The sequence below is a fragment of the Cetorhinus maximus genome, chromosome 15 (genome assembly GCF_964194155.1).
Source record: "Cetorhinus maximus chromosome 15, sCetMax3.hap1.1, whole genome shotgun sequence".
NCBI classification, from domain to species: Eukaryota; Metazoa; Chordata; class Chondrichthyes; order Lamniformes; family Cetorhinidae; genus Cetorhinus; species Cetorhinus maximus.
This window is the reverse complement of record NC_135893.1, coordinates 89,410,793-89,431,670: the sequence shown is the minus strand read 5'-3', so window position 1 is coordinate 89,431,670 and position 20,878 is coordinate 89,410,793. Positions and strand designations below refer to the sequence as shown.

At 44.3% G+C, this 20,878-nt stretch overlaps 1 protein-coding gene across 1 annotated transcript in view; it reads right to left on the bottom strand.

Annotated features, from left to right (window-relative positions):
• Nucleotides 1-20,472, bottom strand: part of LOC144690965 (ras-related protein Rab-26-like) — a 332,537-nt gene extending 312,065 nt beyond the window's left edge. The window contains exons 1-2 of the mRNA XM_078558903.1: nucleotides 20,004-20,472; nucleotides 14,159-14,269 (exon numbers count right to left, since the gene is read on the bottom strand). Of these exons, the coding sequence (XP_078415029.1) occupies nucleotides 14,159-14,269; nucleotides 20,004-20,198 (306 nt within the window). The 5' untranslated portion in view covers nucleotides 20,199-20,472. The remainder of the gene's footprint in view (nucleotides 1-14,158; nucleotides 14,270-20,003) is intronic.
• Between the last annotated feature and the right edge of the window lie 406 nt (nucleotides 20,473-20,878).

Here is a 20,878-nt window from a genome sequence, read left to right as displayed (position 1 = left end):
TAGCCAAGGTTTGCAATTGAAGAGAAATTGCAAACTTTGCTGAATTGAAGCTGACAGACAAAAGTGCAGTCAATCCTTTTTGACAGAATTACTGACTTAGCCTTCTGACCACCAGGTAACATCATGCTGCACATGTCTTTAGCACATTTTTTTAAAAAAGTGTAGTGCCTACTGGGTGAGATCAAAGTTCTGCACAAGCCTTCTCTGTACGGGGAAATTTGTTCTGAAAACATTTCCTTGATAGCTGGGAATTGCATGAAGGGCCATGTTTATCATTCAATTGCTTTTGTTCTTCCTTCTCTCTGTAACTTCCTCCAGCCCGACGAACCATTCCCACCCCTAACAAGTTCCTCATTCCTAGCATTCTGGCCTTTGTACATAGTTCACTTTATTTGCTCACTTTGACGAGTGCCTTCACCCGCTTATGTCCCATTGTCTGGAATTCCCTCTTCACTCCACCTCTTGCCTACCTTAAAGCCTCCTCCCTCTTAGGCCAGGCTTTCGGTCATCTCTCCTCCTTTGCCTTAGCATTTCGTTTTAAATTACAACTCTGAGAAGCACCTGGGACAATTCTCTACATTAAAGGCAATACATGAATGTAAGCTGCTAATATTAATGCTGACTTTTTTGGGGGAAGCTGATGAAGGGGGGTGGGGGGGGAGGGGGAAGTGGTCAGGGCACAAGTGTTTACTTCTCTTTTCTCAACACTGGGAATGAAAAACTAGTGTATCAGCATCAAGCTTTGAGCAAGCTGGAGATCCCCTGTGCCCACTCTGAACGATCGAACTTGCATATCCACCATCATTATTTCAAAAAAATTCTCTTTCTTTATTCAGCTAGCTCCTGCACAGACTCTAAACAAAGATTTGCATTTATATAGCACCCTTCACACCCTCAGGACATTGCAAAGCACTTTACAGAAAATGAAATACCTCTTTTGAAGTGTGGTCACTGTTGCAATGTAGGAAATGCAGCAGCCAATTTGTGCACAGCAAGCTCCCACAAGCAACAATGTGATAATGACCACATAAATCTGTTCTATAGCTGTTAAAAGGAAAAGTATTTGCCAGGACGCCTGAGAGAACTCATCTGCTCTTCTCCTCCACCTTAATGTGCAGGCAGAGGCTCAGTTTATTGTCTATCATAGAGATATGGCATCTCTGACAGTAGAGTGCTCCATCAGTACTGCTCTGGGAATGTGTTCAAAACTTTGGGCGTGTGATATGAATCCACAACCCTCTGAGTCAGAGATGAGAGTCCTGCTGACTGAGCCATAGCTGATACAATCAAGCCCATTCTTCCAACCTACCATCTACAGCGTGTTCTTTTAACCAAACCCATTTACCTTCTATTGAAAGGTCAGATCATGCGCCATGCTGCTCACAAAAATAAATCACGCAAAACTAACCTCCCTTCACTGGAACATCAATTTTAATAATTTTCAAGGCATTGGTGAGGCCACACAAGGAGTGCTGTCTGCAACTTTGATCTCCTTATATAAAGAAGGACATACTTTGCGATTCCTCAGATACTGAAGCAGTCCATGTCCAAATGCAGCAAGACCTGGACAATATCCAGGATTGGGCTGACAAGTGTCAAGTAACATTCACACCACACAAGTGCCAGGCAATGACCATCTCCAACAAGAGAGAATCCAACCACCATCCCTTGACGTTCAATGACATTACCATCACTGAATCCCCCACTATCAACATCCTGGTGGTTACCATTGACCAGAAATTGAACTAGACTAGCCATATAAATACTGTGGCTACAAGAGCAGCTCAGGGGCTAGGAATCGTGCGGTGAGTAACTCACCTCCTGACTCCCCAAAGCCTGCCCACCATCTACAAGGCACAAGTCAGGAGTGTGATGGAATACACCCCACTTGCCTGGATGAATGCAGCTCCCACAATACACAAGAAGCTTGACACCATCCAGGACAAAGCAGCGCAGTTGATTGGCACAACATCCACAAACATTCACTCCCTCCACCACCGATGCGCAGTAGCAGCAGTGTGTACCATCTACAAGATGCACTGCAGGAATTCACCAAGGCTCCTTCGACAGCATCTTCCAAACCCACGACCACTGCCATCTAGAAGGACAAGGGCAGCAGATAGGTGGGAACACCACCACCTGGAAGTTCCCCTCCAAGTAACTCACCATCCTGACTTGGAAACATATTGCTGTTCCTTCACTGTTGCTGGGTCAAAATCCTGGAACTCCCTTCCTAAGAGCACTGTGGGTGTACCTGTACCACATGGACTGCAGCAGCTCAAGGAAGTAGCTCACCAACTAGGGATGGGCAATAAATGCTGGCTCAGCCAGCGAAGCCCACATCTTGTGAATGAATAAAAAAAAACTCTCTCTAGAGGGAGTGCAACAAATGTTCACTAGGCTGGTTCATGGGATGGCTCAATTTTCCTACGAGGAGAGATTCAGTTGACTAGGCCCATATTTCCTGGGACAGAATTTTATGGCAGGGGGATTTTATGTTCCCGCCAAAGTCAACGGAGTTTAGAATGGCTCGCCGCATTTTACAGCCCCCCTCCCTGCCACAGCAAGGCTGCAACAATCCAAACTAATAGAAATATATCAAATTCTTTTGGCACTTGACAGCATTTTTAAAAATTATTTCACGGGATGTGGGCATCACTGGCTAGGCCAGCATTTATTGCCCATCCCTAATTGCCCTTGAGAAGGTGGTGGTGAGCTGCCTTCTTGAACTGCTGCAGTCCATGTGGTGTGGGTACACCCACGGTGCTGTTAGGGAGGGTAGGTACAGCAAAAATGTCTCCCCTGGTTGAGGAATCTAGAACCATAAAACCATAAGACATAGGAGCAGAAATTAGGCCATTCGGCCCATCGAGTCTGCTCCGCCATTCAATCATGGCTGATAAGTTTCTCAACCCCATTCTCCCCCCTTCTCCCCGTAACCTTTGATCCCCTTACCAATCAAGAACCTATCTATCTCGGTCTTAAATACACTCAATGACCTGGCCTCCACAGCCTTCTGTGGCAATGAATTCCATTGATTCTCCACTCTCTGGCTAAAGAAGTTTCTCCTCATCTCTGTTCTAAAAGGTCTTCCCTTTACTCTGAGGCTGTGCCCTCGGGTCCTAGTCTCTCCTACTAGTGGAAACATCTTCCCCACATCCACTCTATCCAGGCCTTTCAGTATTCTGTAAGTTTCAATCAGATCCTCCCTCATCCTTCTAAACTCCATTGAGTATAGACCCAGAGTCCTCAAACGTTCCTCATATGTTAAGTCTTTTGTTCCTGGGATCGTTCTCGTGAACCTCCTCTGGACCCTCTCCAGGGTCATCGCCTCTGTCGGCCACTTTGGGCTAAGGTGAGGGAATTGTCTTCGCTCAGAGGGTTGTGAATCTTTAGAATGCTCTACCTCACAGAGCTGTGAATGTTCAGTCATTGAGTATATCGAAGAAAGAGGTTGGCAGATTTTTGGATACTAAGGGAATTAATGAGATATGGTGATAGTACAGGAAGGTGGAGTTAAGGTAGATGATCAGCCATGATCTTATTGAATGGTACAGCAAGCTCGAAAAACCAAATCCAGCTCCTAATTCTTACGTACTTATGTTCTCAAACAGTGCAGTGAGCAAAGCTGAGATAACTGAAGAGCCAGTTGTTACAATAACCAGCTAAAGGCCTCTCTTCATATTAGGAGGACAGAACAGCAGCACATGAAAGGCACATCACAAATGAGTTCAGAAAATGACTGGGAAGGTGGCTCAGTCAGAAAAACATTACAGGTTTATTGTGGGATGCTGTGACATAAATCATCACTCAGGAGCAAAGGAGAAAGAAAAATAGGCTCAAAACAACAATAACAACAACTTGTATTTGTAGAGTACCTTTAACACAGCAAAACATGTCAAGGGACTCCATAAGAGTGATTATCAAACAAGATGTGGCACCAAGCCTCATAAGGAGATATTTGGCCAAGCTTGGTCAAAGAGGTAGATTTTAAGAAGGAGAGATACATACACAGATGGAGATGTTTAGAAGGGGAATTCCAGAATTTGGGGCCTAGGCAACTGAAGGCATGGCTGGCAGAGGTGGAGTGATGCAAATTGGGGTTGCACAAGAGGCAAGAAATGGAGCAGTGCAGAGATCTGGGAGGGTTGTAGGATGGGGGAAGGTTACAAAGATAGGGAGGGGCAAGGCCATGGAAGGACTTGACAACCAGGATGAGAATTTTTTTTTTAAATCGAGGCCTGACTGGGATGTAGGTCAGCGAGCGCAGGTTAAAATTATCAAGCATACAAAGAGAATACAAAGGCAGATTAGAAAAAAGGCTGAAATGCCAGTTAGAAATTCAGGTGGTAGAAACAAGAATTTTTACACCTAATAAATTTATAGGTGATATTATCAGGGAAGTCCATTGAAACAGGCGGTATAAATGGGATCATGAAGCAACTGAATGTTTCGTAAAGGAGAAAAAATAGGGGATTGAGAAGGTTGGGGCAGAAGTGATTCAAAGTGGGATGTGTTCATTTGTTCCAATGGCTTGTGACAGTTTTTCAAAATACATATGTTTTAATTCCATTCCTAACTGGATATCAATCCACATTGTTTTTATCTGTTCAGGTTTTGAGTCATTAAGTCTATGAAGAAATCGAGAACTACACTTTCAACCAGGAGGGAATTCCCTCCTGTACTAATCTTTCAGAAATCTCTTAGTGAACACCAATATAATTCATTACTATTGCTACCACTGATCCTGTGCCCTGCAGATCACATTTTGGCTCAGATATTTGAGAAGATGTGAAGCAATTTAATGGAGGTGCCCCTCAGAACAAACTGCAGTTCACATGCTTTAGCTCCAAATACTCGTATCTGTACCAAAGTCTAATTTGCACAGCAAACCCAGTTAACCATTCATAAAAGCTGCTCCAGCCTCTGACATTATCATATTCAAACTTGGGAAAATGGTTTCTATTTGCTTTTTTTAAACTGAGGTGATGTAAGTGTTTACCTGAGAGAGAAATCTCTCCATTGTCTTGTTGGCTGCTCCATTCTCTATCACTGCCGTCCTGTAACTTGGCACTCCCATTGCTGCACTCATATGTCTTCTTAAGTAATTTCTCCTCCTGTGCCTACAGACATTTCCAGTGTGACCCAGAGCTCCATTCTTGACACCCCCCCTCCTCCAATTCCCGGTTTATATGCCATCCCCTTGTCAACCTCATCTGAATGCACATAGTCAGCTGACGACCAATTCCATCTCTCCACCATCAGCACTGACTCCAATGCTGTTACCATTCTTCCCTGGCTCAGCCGTCATCCAAAAGCACTCGAACCTAGAGAGTCATTGACCTGAAATATCAGCGCTTTTCTCTCTCTGCCTGACCTGCTGAGCACTTCCAGCATTTTCAGTTTTTATTATCACCGGAACACATGATCTGGTCATTATTGCATTGCCATATGTGGGAACTTAACCGTGTGCGAGTGACTGCCAGACTACACGCAACATATTGCTCCCCCAGAATATCAACACAAATCTAAAATAAAGGATGACCACAAAAATGACACAGCAATTAAAGTCAACTTTATTGTGCACTCTCAAGATGACCAATTCTTATGAATTAATATAAGAGACACTTTGACCATGGGACCGGGAGTTGGGTGGGCATTGGGGGGGGGGGGGGGGGTTGAGGGAGCTGGGGGTAGGGGTTGGGGGGAGTTGCTGATGAGCGTGAGGGTGTGAGGGTGTGTGGGGGCAGGGAATTGGGGGTTGTTGGGGTTCTGGTCATCACAAGAGTGAGGTGATGGGAGTGATTTAAAGTAACCAAAAATTAAAACTTATCTTGTGAATTGACAACATTATCATCTCTCTGCAGGCCAACTTGCAGTCCCATTCAAATCACTTAACTGAGACTCCCAGGGTCTGTCTCCCACAGAATGTCCTAGAAATACTGGACAAAAGGCACAGGACATGGGACAAACAGTCAAAATGAGGGACAATCCCTTAAAATACGGGACAGCTGGTCACCCTGTGTGCACTATCCCTTCAAAGAAACATATCCTTTCTCGACTGTTTTGTCTCTGTATTTGTGTGCACGGTATTAGCTCTAATAGAACCCATGAGGTTTTGCATTCATCAGCATCGATTCGGCACACAGTTTTTATGACCTATGCACACCATCATAAGGCACTTATATCACTAAAGCACTGGAAGCATCTATGCCTACCACACCATTACTGTGGGTCAGAGGTATTAATAGAGAGACACCTACAATCAGATTTCCCAACCATAACAGACTTTTTCCATTGCTGAAGAAAAATTTAAACCTGTGTAAAACCAAGGAGAAAATGTGAAGGGGGTTCAGGTGGGTCCAGAAGTACACCAGGATCAGGCTTGAGGTAAGCAGAATCACAAAACAAGCGCTTAACCAATCTCAATAGCTGTCAAGCCTTAAACTCTGGAATTCCCTCCCTAAATTCTTCATCCTTCTCTCCTCCTTTAAGACGTTCCTTAAAACCTACCTCTTTGATCAAGTTTTTGGTCACCTTCCCAATATCTCCTTATGTGGCTCAGTACCACATTTTGCCTGATAGTGCTCTTGTGAAATGCCTTGCGACATTATACTGCATCAAAGATGATATATAAATGCACATTGCTGCTGTTGATACACAAGCCCACTGGTGGTAACATACTCTGTAGTTTACTGTACTCGGTGACAGAATAAAATGCGATAACTTTTATACTCTGGGATTGGGCGGGCAGCCACATAATAATGATAGACAGTCAGAAAAGATCAATATGAAGATCTGACAGGTCCTAATGCCACTGTAATGACATTTTATAATAATGTGTAATACTGTAATCTTATAATGTGCATATATATTTAAGGTAAAGCCTTTTTTAATGATTACTCAGAGTATATCATCCTTACAGATACATGGGAAATCAGTGAGGGCATTTGATGGAAGGTAAAAGCTTGTGGGTTTCCTGACATGCCAGTCATTTATTATATTCACTTTTCCAGCATTTTCCATGGTGATTTTGTTTAAAAAGTGAAATTCATTGCAAACTCTCCAATGTGCCAAACCTTCGGCCAGTGCAGATATGATGGGCTGAATGGCCTCTTTCTGTGCTGTAACTTTTCTATGGTTCTATAATAACTCAAGGATCTTAGGGATCTTCAGCAGAGATGGTTTCTGGACAGTCAAAAACATAAATCTACTTAAAACACACCAAAAAAAAAGCATACCTTCTTCAACTCATATCAAACCTATGTGCTTTCTAATAAATGCCAATAGCAACAGTCTGGGCAGCTACACATACATATACCAGTAGGTCACACATTATTCTGCAATTATATATTAGGTGCCACTTTACAATTAAACAGCTTAACAATATGCAGTAGTTCAAGGAAGTATGCAGAATTTGGACCCACCCCCTTCAGAAGTGTATTTTATTTTCATATTGATAGAGCAATGTCACATCTATTTCAGAGCTACCCCATAAACCTTAAGCCTTATATGTTCTGTGTGGATCATTCCAGTAAGAACAGCATCATCCAACTCAAAAAGACTGAAATAGCACTACAATGAACTTAATGTAAAGGATAAGGGCTAATTAGTGCAGTCGCTATAGACCACATTACAGGGGGCCACAAGTGGCAGGATGGGATTGGAATCAGCTCCTACAGAAGTGCCAGGCTCTGCAATTCCTGAGTGTTAATAGATATGCTTCAATTGTGGTGTAGTGCAGCACAGCTCTGCATTTCAGATTCGGTCTTAGCCTTGTGGTTTGCACCACAGTGAAGCTTCATAATTGTAGATCGGGAAACAGCTCAGGGTCAAAGCCCAGGACATTGCCAAAGATCAAAAGAGGTAGAGAAGGACTGAAGTAAATCAAGCAGGAGCGATTTGAAGATACCGAGCCTGGGTGGTAAAAAGCTGCCGATTGCAGGAGGAATAAAGGAGATAATAAGCGGTACAGGTTTTAGGTGCTGAGAAAGAATATAATAGGATATAACATGATGAGTCCTGATCTCAATATGGTAGGGAGGCAGGCAGGAAGACCTAGGGGAGTTCTGAAGCAACAAAAAAAAAGAAAGATTAGAGGAGCATATTGATAACAGTGAAAATTAGGGAAGTTGCAAAGCAGAGAGCGGTTGCAACTCCAACCTTTTTCCAGTATTTTGTCTGGGATATATGAGAGGGGTATTTAGAAAACACCTCCCATATAGGGTTAGTTTTGAAACCTTGGGTGGTCTTGAGCTTTAAGGAAAAGGTAAGAGCTGCTGAAATAGGGAGAAATAGTTTGGCCCAAAAGAAGGTATCAAGCTTGAGGCAGCTTTTAGAATTGGAGCCACTGTGGCATTTTCCTGAGATCAGAGAAGCTAGTGAGGCCAAGCAGCTCAATAGTTGAGGAGAGAGTGGAACCATGAATCATAATAGGTGGCTGCCCATGTTTGAACTACAGGAGGCGTAGATGAACTGGATTTAAACAGCTGAAAGAAACCAGGTTCTTATCTCACCAGTGACGGGCATGGAGGAGGTGGAAAAGTAAGGGTTTAACCATTTCATTACGTGGGGAACAATGGCGTAATATCAATATAAATCATTATTAAAGTTTATAATTGAGCCTCATCGGAGCCTGGCAATGAGTCATTGCTCTGTCACTTGTAATTCTTGGTTTTGATAAAAGTCAAGGTGAGGGTTTATAAACCTTGTTCAAAAGTTTTAAAACTTTTCAAACGCTCATTTAATGAGCACGTTAGATTTATTATACATGCAATGCACTTGCTATCCACAATATTCAACTGGATTGCATAATCAGGTGGCACATCTGCTCTGGCATGTAACGTTGTGGAACATGCAGTGTATTATTTCTGTATGTCTGACACGCAGTGCAGGGAGAATATCTGAATGTTTTGTAAGCAGATACATCCACTACGGCCGATAGTGCACAAAAATAAGTGTGAAACAGTCACTGCCTGTGACAAATACATATATACCAGACCAAAAGTCTGCTTGTGACACAAAGAAGACAACAGCTTTAAACAGTAACAACAGTAACGAAGCCTGAATTTATATAACACCTTTAATGTAGTCAAACATTTCCAGGCACTTCACAGGAGTGTTATCAAACATAATTTGACACCAAGACACATAAGGAGATATTAGGGACAGGTGTCCAAATCCTGGTCAGAGGTTGGTTTTAAGTGGCATCTTAAAGGAGGAGAGAGAGCTAGAGGAGCGCAGAAGTTTAGGGAGCGAGTTCCTGAGCTTAGGGTCAAGGCTGCTGAAGACTTCGACCCCCAATGAAGGTGCAATTAAAATTAGGGTTGCACAAGAGGCTAGAATTGGAGGAGCATGGAAATCTCAGAGGGTTGTAGGGATGGAGGAGGTTACAGAAATAGGAAGGGGTGAGGCAATGGAGGGTTATGAAAACAAGGCTGGGAATTTTAAAGTTGAAGCATTGTCAGACCAGGAGCCAGTGTGGGTCAGTGAGGCAGGGGATGATGGTTGAGCGGGATTTGGTGCAAGTTAGGATATGGGCAGCAGAGATTTGGATGAAGTCAAGTTTGTGGAGCATGTGAAGGTATCCAAACCCACAGCACAATAAAAAGTACAATGGAAAATTGGGTTTCAATCTGGTGAAATAGAGACTATTCTTAAACTGATACTTCTGAACTCACAAATTTATTCAGTTAATTCTCTGCTTTAGGTGAGAACCAAAGTATTGGGAACATGGTTAGGGTTTCAAATGAAGCAGAGTTGCCTGTGGGATGTAATCAACCTGGTATTATTTTGGCAATCTGCGAAGACATCCAAAATTTTGGAATGCCAACTCAACAGAACGATCATTACTTCCCACCCCCGGCTATCCAGCCGGTACCCTCAAAGATTTCTTCTTTCTTCAGAATGAGTTAACTGTCGGGAAACGGCTCAGCCACCAGGAGATGTTCTGGGCTGACAGCAAGTTGATTATAGCAGCAACGATTTCCCTACAGCCACAGTGTTTATCCACTGTGCTAAGTAGCTTCCCTAAAGCTGATGTACCCATGATTGGTATAAATTCTGCATGTCCAGACAAAGGGAACTAGACGGAGGTGGAATTGTTTAAGGTTTTAAAAAACACTGAAGGAAGGACTCTCTATGCAATGCAATAGTCAATGTGCATTCATGCCAAACAATTCCCAATATATACATTCCAAATTCAGTCTCAGCTGAACCACCAACGGGAAGTAATGAATGGCAAAGGACGAAATAAATAATTCAGCAGGTGAGAGTCAATATCTATCACCCTTTCTCAGTTCCTAAATAAAAAGTCGCATTGTTCAAATTCAGCACTTCAGTGTCAGTCATAGCTCAGTTAGTAGTGCTCGTCACCTCTGGAATCAGAAGTTCATGGGTTCAAGTCTCACTTAAGACTACAGCATGTAACCAAGGCTGAAGCTTCAGTGCATTACTGAGAGGGCCCTGCATCGCAGTAGAAATGTTAACTGAGACTCTGTCTGTTCGGGTGAATGTGAGATGTGCTATGGTGCTTTTTGTTTTGAAGGGGAGCTGTCCTGGTGCCCTGGCCAACATTCCTCCCTCAGCAAACACTACTCAAGCAGGTGAACTCGTCTCATTGTTTGTGCCATGCACACATTGGTGGCTGCGTTTGGCTTCAAAACAAGTGACTACAATTCAAAACTATTCCATTGGCTGCAAAGTACTTCAGAACATGTTAAGAACATGAAAAGCTGTCAAACATTAATGTAAGTGCTTTCTGTGTTAATATAGCAGGGGTGACATCAAGCAGACTTCAGTGGGGGAGAAGGTTATTGAAAAATGACTCCTTTCCCAAGTAACCTAAAGCTTTCAGTGCTTCGAACCCCAGAATGCTAGAAGCTCAATTAACCTCAGCTGCAAATGAGATTTCACCTAATCCCACTAAAAATGTAAATTAGCCAAACAACACAGTACAAAAATAAAAACAGAAAATGCTGGAAAAACTCAGCAATTCTGACAGCATCTGTGGAGAGAGAAACAGAGTTAATGTTTCAAGACCATATGACTCTTCTTCAGAACTCTGAAGAAGAGTCATACGGACTCGAAACATTAAATGTTAACGTTAAATTTTGCTAAGGGCATGCAATTCCTGTCCACAAACCTTACTACAGACTGTCGCAATTCAGGGTCATGCCTTTTTGTCATCATTTCCCATTGTAAATTGCTATGTCAACATTTCATGGTCAAATTTACTATGTCAACTGTCAATGGTAATTGTAAGCTCTGGCCACTAGGTGGTCCTGCGGAGTAAGTTTCTGAAGTCTCTCACCCTACTCCATTACTACCTTGGATTCAACAGCCCCAGGCATCATCACACCACTTTACTACTATAAATATTTCTTATGTTTAACTGGTACGCAAATATAGAGAGGGCAACTTGCTCATGGTCTGAAGACTGTGCATGTGGATGCACGGAAGATGTAAAAGGGATAACGGTGAAATACACAATTTATTCCATAAATAAGGATATCCTGATAAAAAAGGCAGAAGGCACTGTCACAAGGAGAATAAGCTATGCATTCCACATTGCCTTATTGCATATTTTACTTGCGCAGTGGAAGTTGGGATGACTTATAAATAAATAATCAATAAAAAAAATATTTCGTCAGCTGGCCTTATGGTGGATTAAGAGATGGTTCAGTATGATATTAATCACTGCAGCACAGGAGGAACCAGGTTTGAGGTGAGATTTTTGACAAGTTAGCTGAAAATCAGTGAAAGCAGCACTCCAGGGCTAGGGAGTAGGAAAATAAGCCAAGGCTCTCAACCTTTCAAGAGCCCGATACGGAAACCTACACACATGTAGGAGGTAGAGCATGAACAAGATCGGACTCCATTGTGACGCTTACCATAGTGGATTAGCATGCAAGCAATCACTATCTCAGCTCAGTTATGAAGAATGGCCAGTTGAGACAAGCTTGTCTAATGGGGAAAGGTTAGACAGGTTATGCTTGTATCCACTAGAGTTTAGAAGAGTAAGAGGCGACTTGGCTGAACCTTTAACATCCCAAGGGCTCTTGACAGGGTGGATGTGGAAGGGATATTTCCTCTTGTGGGAGAATCTAGAACTAGGGGTCACTGTTTAAATATAAGGGGTCGCTCGGTTAAGACAGAGATGGGGAGAAATTTTTTTCTCTCAGACTGTAGTGAGTCTTTGGAACTCTCTTTCTCAAAAGGCGGTGGAAACAGAGTCTTTGAATATTTTTAAGACAGAGCTAGGTGGATTCTTGATTAAGGGGGTGAAAGGTTATCAGGGGTAGGCAGGAATGTAGGGTTAAGGTTACAATTAGGTCAGCCATGATCTAATTGAATGGCGGAGCAGGCTCGAGGGGCTGAGTGGCCTACTCCCGCTCTTAATTCGTATGTTCGTATGTTGACTGGCACCTATGAATGCACACCTCAGTCAGTTCCCCACAGGGGACAGGTGGGGGAGAAAGCCAGCAGCCAAATGTATTTTGTTTCGTTAGAGATTACAACAGCCATAGGCTTATTCTCTCCTTCCCAGTTGAATAGTTTTGGTGGGGTAAATGAGGAGAAATTATTTCCACTGGCAAGAGAGACAATAACCAGAGGAAATAGAGTGAAGGTAATGGCAAAATGAATCAGAGGGGAGATGAGGAGAATTTATTTTTTTATGTAGCGAGATTTGGAATGAACTGCCGAAAAGGTGGTGGGAGCAAGTTTAATAGTAGCTTTCAAAGGGAATTAGATAGATATTTGGAAAGAAAACAACTGCAGGGTTACAAAGAACAAACAAAGAGCGTGGGATTAATTGGATAGCTCTTTCAAAGAGCCAGCACAGGCACAATAGGCCGAGTGGCCTCCTTCTGTGCTTTACGATAATTTGCTGAATTACCCAGCGTTGATTTTTACCATTATTACCAAGTTAGAAGGCTTGTGTATCTCTGCTACACAGAAGGACAGACTCCAATTTATTTTAACCACCGCACACCAAAAGAAATGACCCTGATTCTTTAACTCTCCACACTTGGGCAGCAAGAATCCATTCATGTGTTCAGTCACTTTGCTGCAAATTTGCAGCTGTTGAAGTATACTAGTTTCAAGCTCCATCACCCCAAACAGGACTCATTGAATCACGCACGGCACAATCTTAATGTCATCCATGCAGAGTTTTATGATTCTTACATATCATACATTGCATCATGCTTTCTAAAGATTCATCTGTGAGCATTCAAGTCTCATTTCACTGCAATACATTTACCAACACAGCCCCTATGTAAAGGAATAATGCTCAGTATGAAAGAATCGCACTGGGGGACCATTGCAATCAGTTGATTTGCACATTCGCTGGTGCTGCTGTTATTGTATCTGAAAAATCCTCTGAAGGTGATGACTCTCGTCCAGGCTTTGGTTACACAGGCAATGGGATCCCTCCGGTACCTCAATGCAAGCAGTCATGCTTTCCCATGTGAGACAAGACAGAACGGTAGCGGGCTTTTTTGTCTCTGCAGGCAGTGCAGCAGAGCCTAGAGAACCGCGCACGTGCACTCCCCAGCGGACATCAATCGCAATGGGCTCATTCGTCATGCTTCCCCATGATAACCCCACCTGAGGCCAGCTAATCCTGGCACCGGCCAAGGACCAAAGCTGGGTCCTCCCTGGATGTACAGCTCGATACCTCAGCGGCCACTAGAGGCTGGCACACACACTCTAATGTCTATAGCAAAAAAATAAGTATCCCTCCTCTTATTAATGTGGAGGTGATAAAAGTGATGTAAAGCTACACATTTATTTTTATGTGTCGTTCCATGACAGGAAATTTTTATCAAAGCAGTGGGAGAAAAATAGTGCCTTTAGCCAAATGGATTCCATGTGCACTGGCACAAATTCAAACCAATAAATAACAAGAAATACTCGCTCCCAATACAAACGGAATGTAAATACAAACACTTTCTGAGATGTGCGTATATATATGTAGGCAGGAGGACTAAATGAATACTTCTTTCATAGAGTTGGCACAAGCAAGATGGGCTGAAAGGCCTCATTGTGTTTTGTACCTTTCTGCGATTCACATCATGACAATTATCTGAGCAGTACATTTAATTATTTTCCAAGTGCAATCAATGAGGAAATATAAAATGTAAGAGAATCTCACCCTGAAGTCAATTCCCACGGTGGAAATAAAGCTCCCGGCTAAGAAAGCTCCGTCCTTAAAGCGCACCAGTAAACAGGTTTTCCCCACTCCAGAGTCTCCAACTAACATTACCTAGAATAAAACAACAGGCTGTTACTAGGACAAGCAAGGATCACACATAAATCAATGACAGTCATTTAACGCATTGTTTAAACCTCCCCCTACTTTTGCAGCATGTTGCCTGGGATGATCACCTTAGGAATTCTCAGCTTGAAATCCACCGACTAATAACGGTACTGAACCAAACCAGATTGCTTGTGATTTTTTTTAAATTCAGCTTTCTACGACTGATGCAAAGCATAAAAGATGAGCAAAATGTTCCTACCACATATTGCTCAGATTTTGCAGCACAGAAACATGCCATTCAGCCCAACTGGTGTATGCTGTGCATTAGCCTTTTCCCCACCCTATTTCATCTGACCCTATCAGCAGGGTGAGAAAGTTGCAAGATTGGCTCCTGGTTTGTGTTCTACTCTGATAATCTTAGCCTGGCATCCACACAGGTCTCCCTGGCCTGAGCAGTAAGTGAGGTTAAAGCCAACATTGCCTGGCCTCTATCTAGTGACCCTTACCGAAAAACACTGTGCATTGAGAGAATGGGTAAGGAGAGGATTGTGTTCAACTGTGATGTCTTCATTGCCGAAATGCTCAATACTCTCTTGTAGCATGGAAGGAGGCCATTCATCCCATCAGTCAACTCGAGGCCAGCTCGGTGCTAAAGCATTCCAAAACTAAGCCCATTGCTCTGCTGTCTCCCCATAATCTTATGTATTCTCTGTCACAATTTTGGATGCTGGTCAACTACTGGAGGATAATCCTGCACTGTGCAGCCACGAGTTTAAGGAGGTACATGGTGGTTGAGGAAGTGCAGGGGGAAGAAGAGAAAAAAAATTGGACTACTGTGAGCATTATAGTTAGATAAACAAAAGAAAAAAATAATTGCTCATTGACCAATGCTATTCTCTAAGTACAAGTGAGAAATGTAAACAAACAGTTTTACACAGTGATTAAGCAGTAAGGAACAAACCTCCTTGGTATCCGAGCTGCTAAAAGTGTCACATGTTACTGAGAGATCAAGAGTTTCAATGCTGACAGATTTGCCAGGGTTCCCACTCCTGAATTTCTTTTTGTTCACCACTGGAGACTGGTGGGAGGAGGAGGAAATCAGGCTTAGATATCGCAGGCTCTGCAGCCCCTTGCCCCTCCCACACTCTGTGGTCAAACAGCCCACCTAACAGCACTGTGGGTGTACCTACACCACATGGACTGCAGCGGTTCAAGAAAGCGGCTCACCCCCACCTTCTCAGGGGCAATTAGGGATTGGCAATAAATCCTGGCCCAGACAAAGCTGTCTGCATGCCATGAATAGACATTTTAAAGAAGAGCTGTTGCCTACATTCACTATCAGGAAAATGGACACTTAGTAAAACTCTTAGAGGGGGCCCTTGACACTCATACCATTGACACTCACACCATCTCAAAGGGAAAATGGGGAGGTGTTAAACTTTAAGGAACAAATCACACTGGAAGAATTCAGGTGATTAGCCAGTCAAAGGAGACTTTTGCAAGCTTGGAAAAGAAGGAACTATCTTCTGAAAGTTGCTGCATTAATTGAATGACTCTGTTTTATACCAATCAGACAAAGCAGCTGTTATTACAGTCACTCCTCTTTATCAGCCCCTGGGGTCATACATATCCTGTAGCAAGGAGAGTGTGCTTACCAACCCATAGGTCTCTCTATAGCTGTCATGCTTTGAACTGATCATCAAGACCCCTGGAACAATGGCCCAGGGGCAGCTGTCCTGATGTCCCTGTTCTCCCATTGGCCCAGGGGCAGCTGTCCTGATGTCCCTGTTTTCCCATTGGCCCAGGGGCAGCTGTCCTGATGTCCCTGTTCTCCCATTGGCCCAGGGACAACTGTCCTGATGTCCCTGTTCTCCCATTGGCCCAGGGGCAGCTGTCCTGATGTCCCTGTTCTCCCATTGGCCCAGGGGCAGCTGTCCTGATGTCCCTGTTTTCCCATTGGCCCAGGGGCAGCTGTCCTGATGTTTCTGTTCTCCCATTGGCCCAGGGGTAGCTGTCCTGATGTCCCTGTTTTCCCATTGGCCCAGGGACAACCGTCCTGATGTCCCTGTTTTCCCATTGGCCCAGGGACAACTGTCCTGATGTCCCTGTTCTCCCATTGGCCCAGGGGCAGCTGTCCTGATGTCCCTGTTCTCCCATTGGCCCAGGGGCAGCTGTCCTGATGTCCCTGTTTTACCATTGGCCCAGGGAAAACTGTCCTGATGTTTCTGTTCTCCCATTGGTCCAGGGACAACTGTCCTGATGTTCCTGTTCTCCCATTAACCCAGGGACAACTGTCCTGATGTTCCTGTTCTCCCATTGGCACAGGGACAACTGTCCTGATGTTCCTGTTCTCCCAATGGCCTGAAGTTCTACTGTTCCTGTTCTCTTATTGGCCCAGGGACAACTGTCCTGGCGCTCCTGTTCTCTCATTGGCCTGAAGTCCTAATGTTCATGTTCTCCTATTGGCCCTGAGACAACTGCCGTGGTGTTCCTGTTTTCCTATTGGGAAATGCCTTCCCTTCTGTTCAGCACCTCCACAAGGTGTGGAGGTTGGGAACTCCTCCAAGCTGTGTCCATTCTTAGCCAGGGTACCACATGTTATTGCTTCTCTGTACTGTGCACCATGACATCACTCCTCACAACTCATTCAAAACTTTAACCACAAGGATGGTGGGGAAACTATTGGAAGCAATTCTGAGGGACAGAATTAATCTACACTTGGAGAGGCAGGGATTAATCAAGATCAGTCAGCATGGTTTTGTTAAGGGGAGGTCATGTCTGACCAATTTGATTGAATTTTTTGATGAGGTGGCCAGGTGTGTAGATGAGGGCAATGCATTTCATGTAATCTACTTGGACTTCAGCAAGGCTTTTGATAAGGTCTCACATGGGAGACTGATAACAAAGATGGGGCCATGGGGTCGAAGGCAATTTGGCAAATTGGATCCAGAATTGGCTGAGTGGCAGGAAGCAGAGGGTGATGGTCGAGGGGTGTTTTTGTGACTGGATGCCTGTGTCCAGTGGGATCCCACAGGGATCGGTTTTGGGTCCCTTGCTGTTTGTAGTATATATAAACGATTTAGATTTGAATGTAGGAGGGTTGATCAGTAAGTTTGTGGATGACACGAAAATTGGTGCGGTGGTAAATAGTGAGGAGGATAGCCTTAGATTACAGGAGGATGTAGACGGGCTGGTCAGATGGGCTGGTCAGTGGCAAATGGAATTTAATCCGGATAAGTGTGAGGTGATGCACTTGGGCAGGACAAACAAGGCACGGGAATACACGATGAATGGTAGGGCCCTGGGAAGTACCGAGGATCAGAGGGACCTTGGTGTGCATGTCCACCAATCCCTTAAGGTAGCGGGACAGGTAGATAAGGTGGTTAAGAAGGCAAATGGGATACTTGCCTTTATTAGCCGACGCATAGAATATAAGAGCAGGGAGCTTATGCCGGAACTGTGTCAAATGCTGATTAGGCCACAGCTAGAATATTGCGTGCAGTTCTGGAATTCGCATTATAGGAAGGATGTGATTGCACTAGAGAGAGTGCAAAGGAGATTTACCAGGATGCTGCCTGGGCTGGAGAGTTTTAGTTATGAGAAGAGATTGGATAGACTGGGGTTATTTTCTTTGGAGCCCAGAGGAGATTGAGGGGGGACATGATTGAGGTGTATAAAATTATGAGGGGCATAGATAGGGTAGACAGGAAGGAACTTTTCCCCTTGGTGGAGGGATCAATAACCAGGGGGCATAGATTTAATGTAAGGGGCAGGAGGTTTAGAGGGGACGTAAGGAAGAATTTTTTTACCCAGGAGGTGGTGGGAATCTGGAACTCACTGTCTGAAAGGGTGGTAGAGGCAGAAACCCTCATAACATTTAAGAAGTATTTGGATGTGCACTTGCGATGCCATGGCATACAAGGCCATGGGTCTATTGCTGGAAAATGGGATTAGAATAGTTCGGTACTTGTTTGACCGGCTCAGACTTGATGGGCCGAAGGGCCTTTTTCTGTGCTGTAGACTCTATCATGAGTGAGAAGACACATGTATCATCACAGTTAGAAACACAAAAGAGAGTTAAAATGGACCCTAGATTGATGAAGAAAATCCAACACAAACACACATCCAATGAATAAACTAGGAGCAAAAGTATTCTTCATCTCTTTGATGCATTTCCCTGGTGCTGCACCTTCATTCGCTCTTGGCTTAAAGAATTTGTATTTTTACGTTAGGAACAATCAAATCAGGAGCCTCCTCTTGGGAAGATGGGCTATTTTAACTGAGTGCCACCAAGCTAACCACCAGTTGCAAACTGAGCTATGTTACTGGTTTATTCCACCTACCCCCAACCAGCCACCTCCCCCCAACCTCCCAGCTATGGTATCATTGCTTTACTGCACCACCCACCAACCCAGTATTGGCAGTATTAGTTTAACCCACTCCCATCCCCCAGCTCCAAGATCATCCTCTTGGGTAAGTACTGACACTGTAAGCAGTTTTAAACATGCAGGCTACCAGCATTTGGCAATGCGTATTTTTTTTTAGAAAAGAATGGGCATTTAGATACCATTTTCTTATTACCTGGCGCTGTGGGCACAGCTTCTGTTAAAACAGATCATCCCAGTGACACTAAGGAAAGTAATCATGTCTGTTGTATACAACTGTCAAGTAAACTGGGACACCCTGCTTATCTCCTCTCCACCACAGTGCCTCTTACAAGAGTATTAGGTGAGCACTTGTGTCACTGCCTGAGATTAGATGCACACTGTACAGCCTTGATTCAGGACATCTGAAAGCATTCGAGCATTGAATCCAGGGGAGATGGGCTGTGGGACAAGCTTGCCACAACTCTCAGACACAGGGAGCATTTTCGCCCCCTTCCTGAATGGGCTCTCCATTGTTTTTGTAATTTGCAATTACTTATCTAGCTAACTTATCAAACTAGCATCATGGGAATGAGTCAATCCTTAAGGGCCCTTGAAACCATGTATAACAAACAGTGAAGTCTGGTGTCACATCCAGAGGCTATTACACAATCCATGCTGCCCATCCCTTTTATTTACCATTAGTGGGGACAAGCGGCATGCAAATTACAACCAGTGCTTAAGATACAAGCTTTGAAAAGGAAATATTTGCAGGGCTCTGGGCAAAGTGGATAGTCCCCCCTCCCCTCTACTCAAAGAGCCTGCACAAGCGCTAAAGGGGCCGAATGGCCTCCTCTTGTGCGGTCTGAGCGGTGGATTGTTGTGATCTTGCTCAGCTTTCGCCATCACAGTGTGTGGAGAGTGTGGCGGGGGGGGGCTGACAATGTGTGAGGGCTGACCAGTCATCCTCACCCTGTGCTTCAGCCAAGAACAAAACAAAATGAGTCACAATTCAGGTGGAGCATAAAGAGTTGGGCCGAATGGCCTGTTTCTTGTGCCGCGCATTGTATAAAAAAAAATAGCAACCGACCTTTTAACACAATATGTTTTTTGCCCGCCTCGTAATGCGGAGAATATTTGTTTGCCCGAGTCAGTTTCTGGCAGCTTTTTAATTCTGAACGACGACTTTTTACACACACACATATATCTATATCTATATCTATCTATATACATAACAGCGAAAGGACACAGTGCAAAACGTGCCATGCAATAAATGACCAGGGAAAACTGGCATCATCTGCCCCATTTGCCACCACATTAAACTCAGCCAGGCTTTTCCGTGAGGCTTTTTTATTTCGCTTTCTCAGAGGACCGACCTTAAAAGCGATGTCATAGAACTCGCTGCTGTTGCTGAGAGAGGGTCTGTTCGGCAGGGTCACTCCGTTAATCGGACCCTGGCTCCCGGAGTTGCCTTTCTCCGATTTCTCCTGCTCTTTCCCTTTGCCTGCTGCCGGCAGGGTGGTGCTGGGGGACGTGTGACTTTTGCTCTTCAGTGTCTTTTTCCTTGACATCTCGAACCAGGTCTGCAGGTCTAACAAATTGGGAGGAGTTCTCTCTCTCTCTCTCTCTCTGATGTTTTGGTTGTAAATCTTTCCCCCCCCCTCCCCCTGTCCGATAATGAGCAGCGCAGCAACTTTTAAGCCGGTTTACAGTTGTTGTTCACCTGGCTGCAGGGATCATGCCTGTGGTCAGAATTGTCATGTGCATCCCTCGCATCTCTTCGAGCCACTTTGCTTCACCATCCAGCAGCACCACTGCACGGATTCCTGCTTCCTTGCACGCGTTCCCCTGGCCCACGGGGACAGACACGCCCACCCCGGCCTTGATTGACACGGCAGGCGGCCAATTGGGAAAGCCCCAGTCCACTCAGCCCCAATGGGCACAGAGGGAGAGGGAGAGAGAGGGAGGGCGAGACCGAGAGAAATTGACTGTAAACACCTTTGCTGTTTAACCCCTTGGAGGCCTGCCTTAATCCACCAGCAACTGCTCCTGGTATTCCTGTTGCAGACCCAGTTGCTCTCAAACTGATATCCCCCACCCACCACATTTGCCCAGGTGTATTGAAAAGATGCTTGGCATCCCTCCCATGCATTCCCTTTATAAAGGTGCAAAAATGGAAGCATCTGCAGCACGGGTCATTAAGAAAGACATGCGTTTATACAGCTCCTTTCACGACTTCAGAATATGCCAA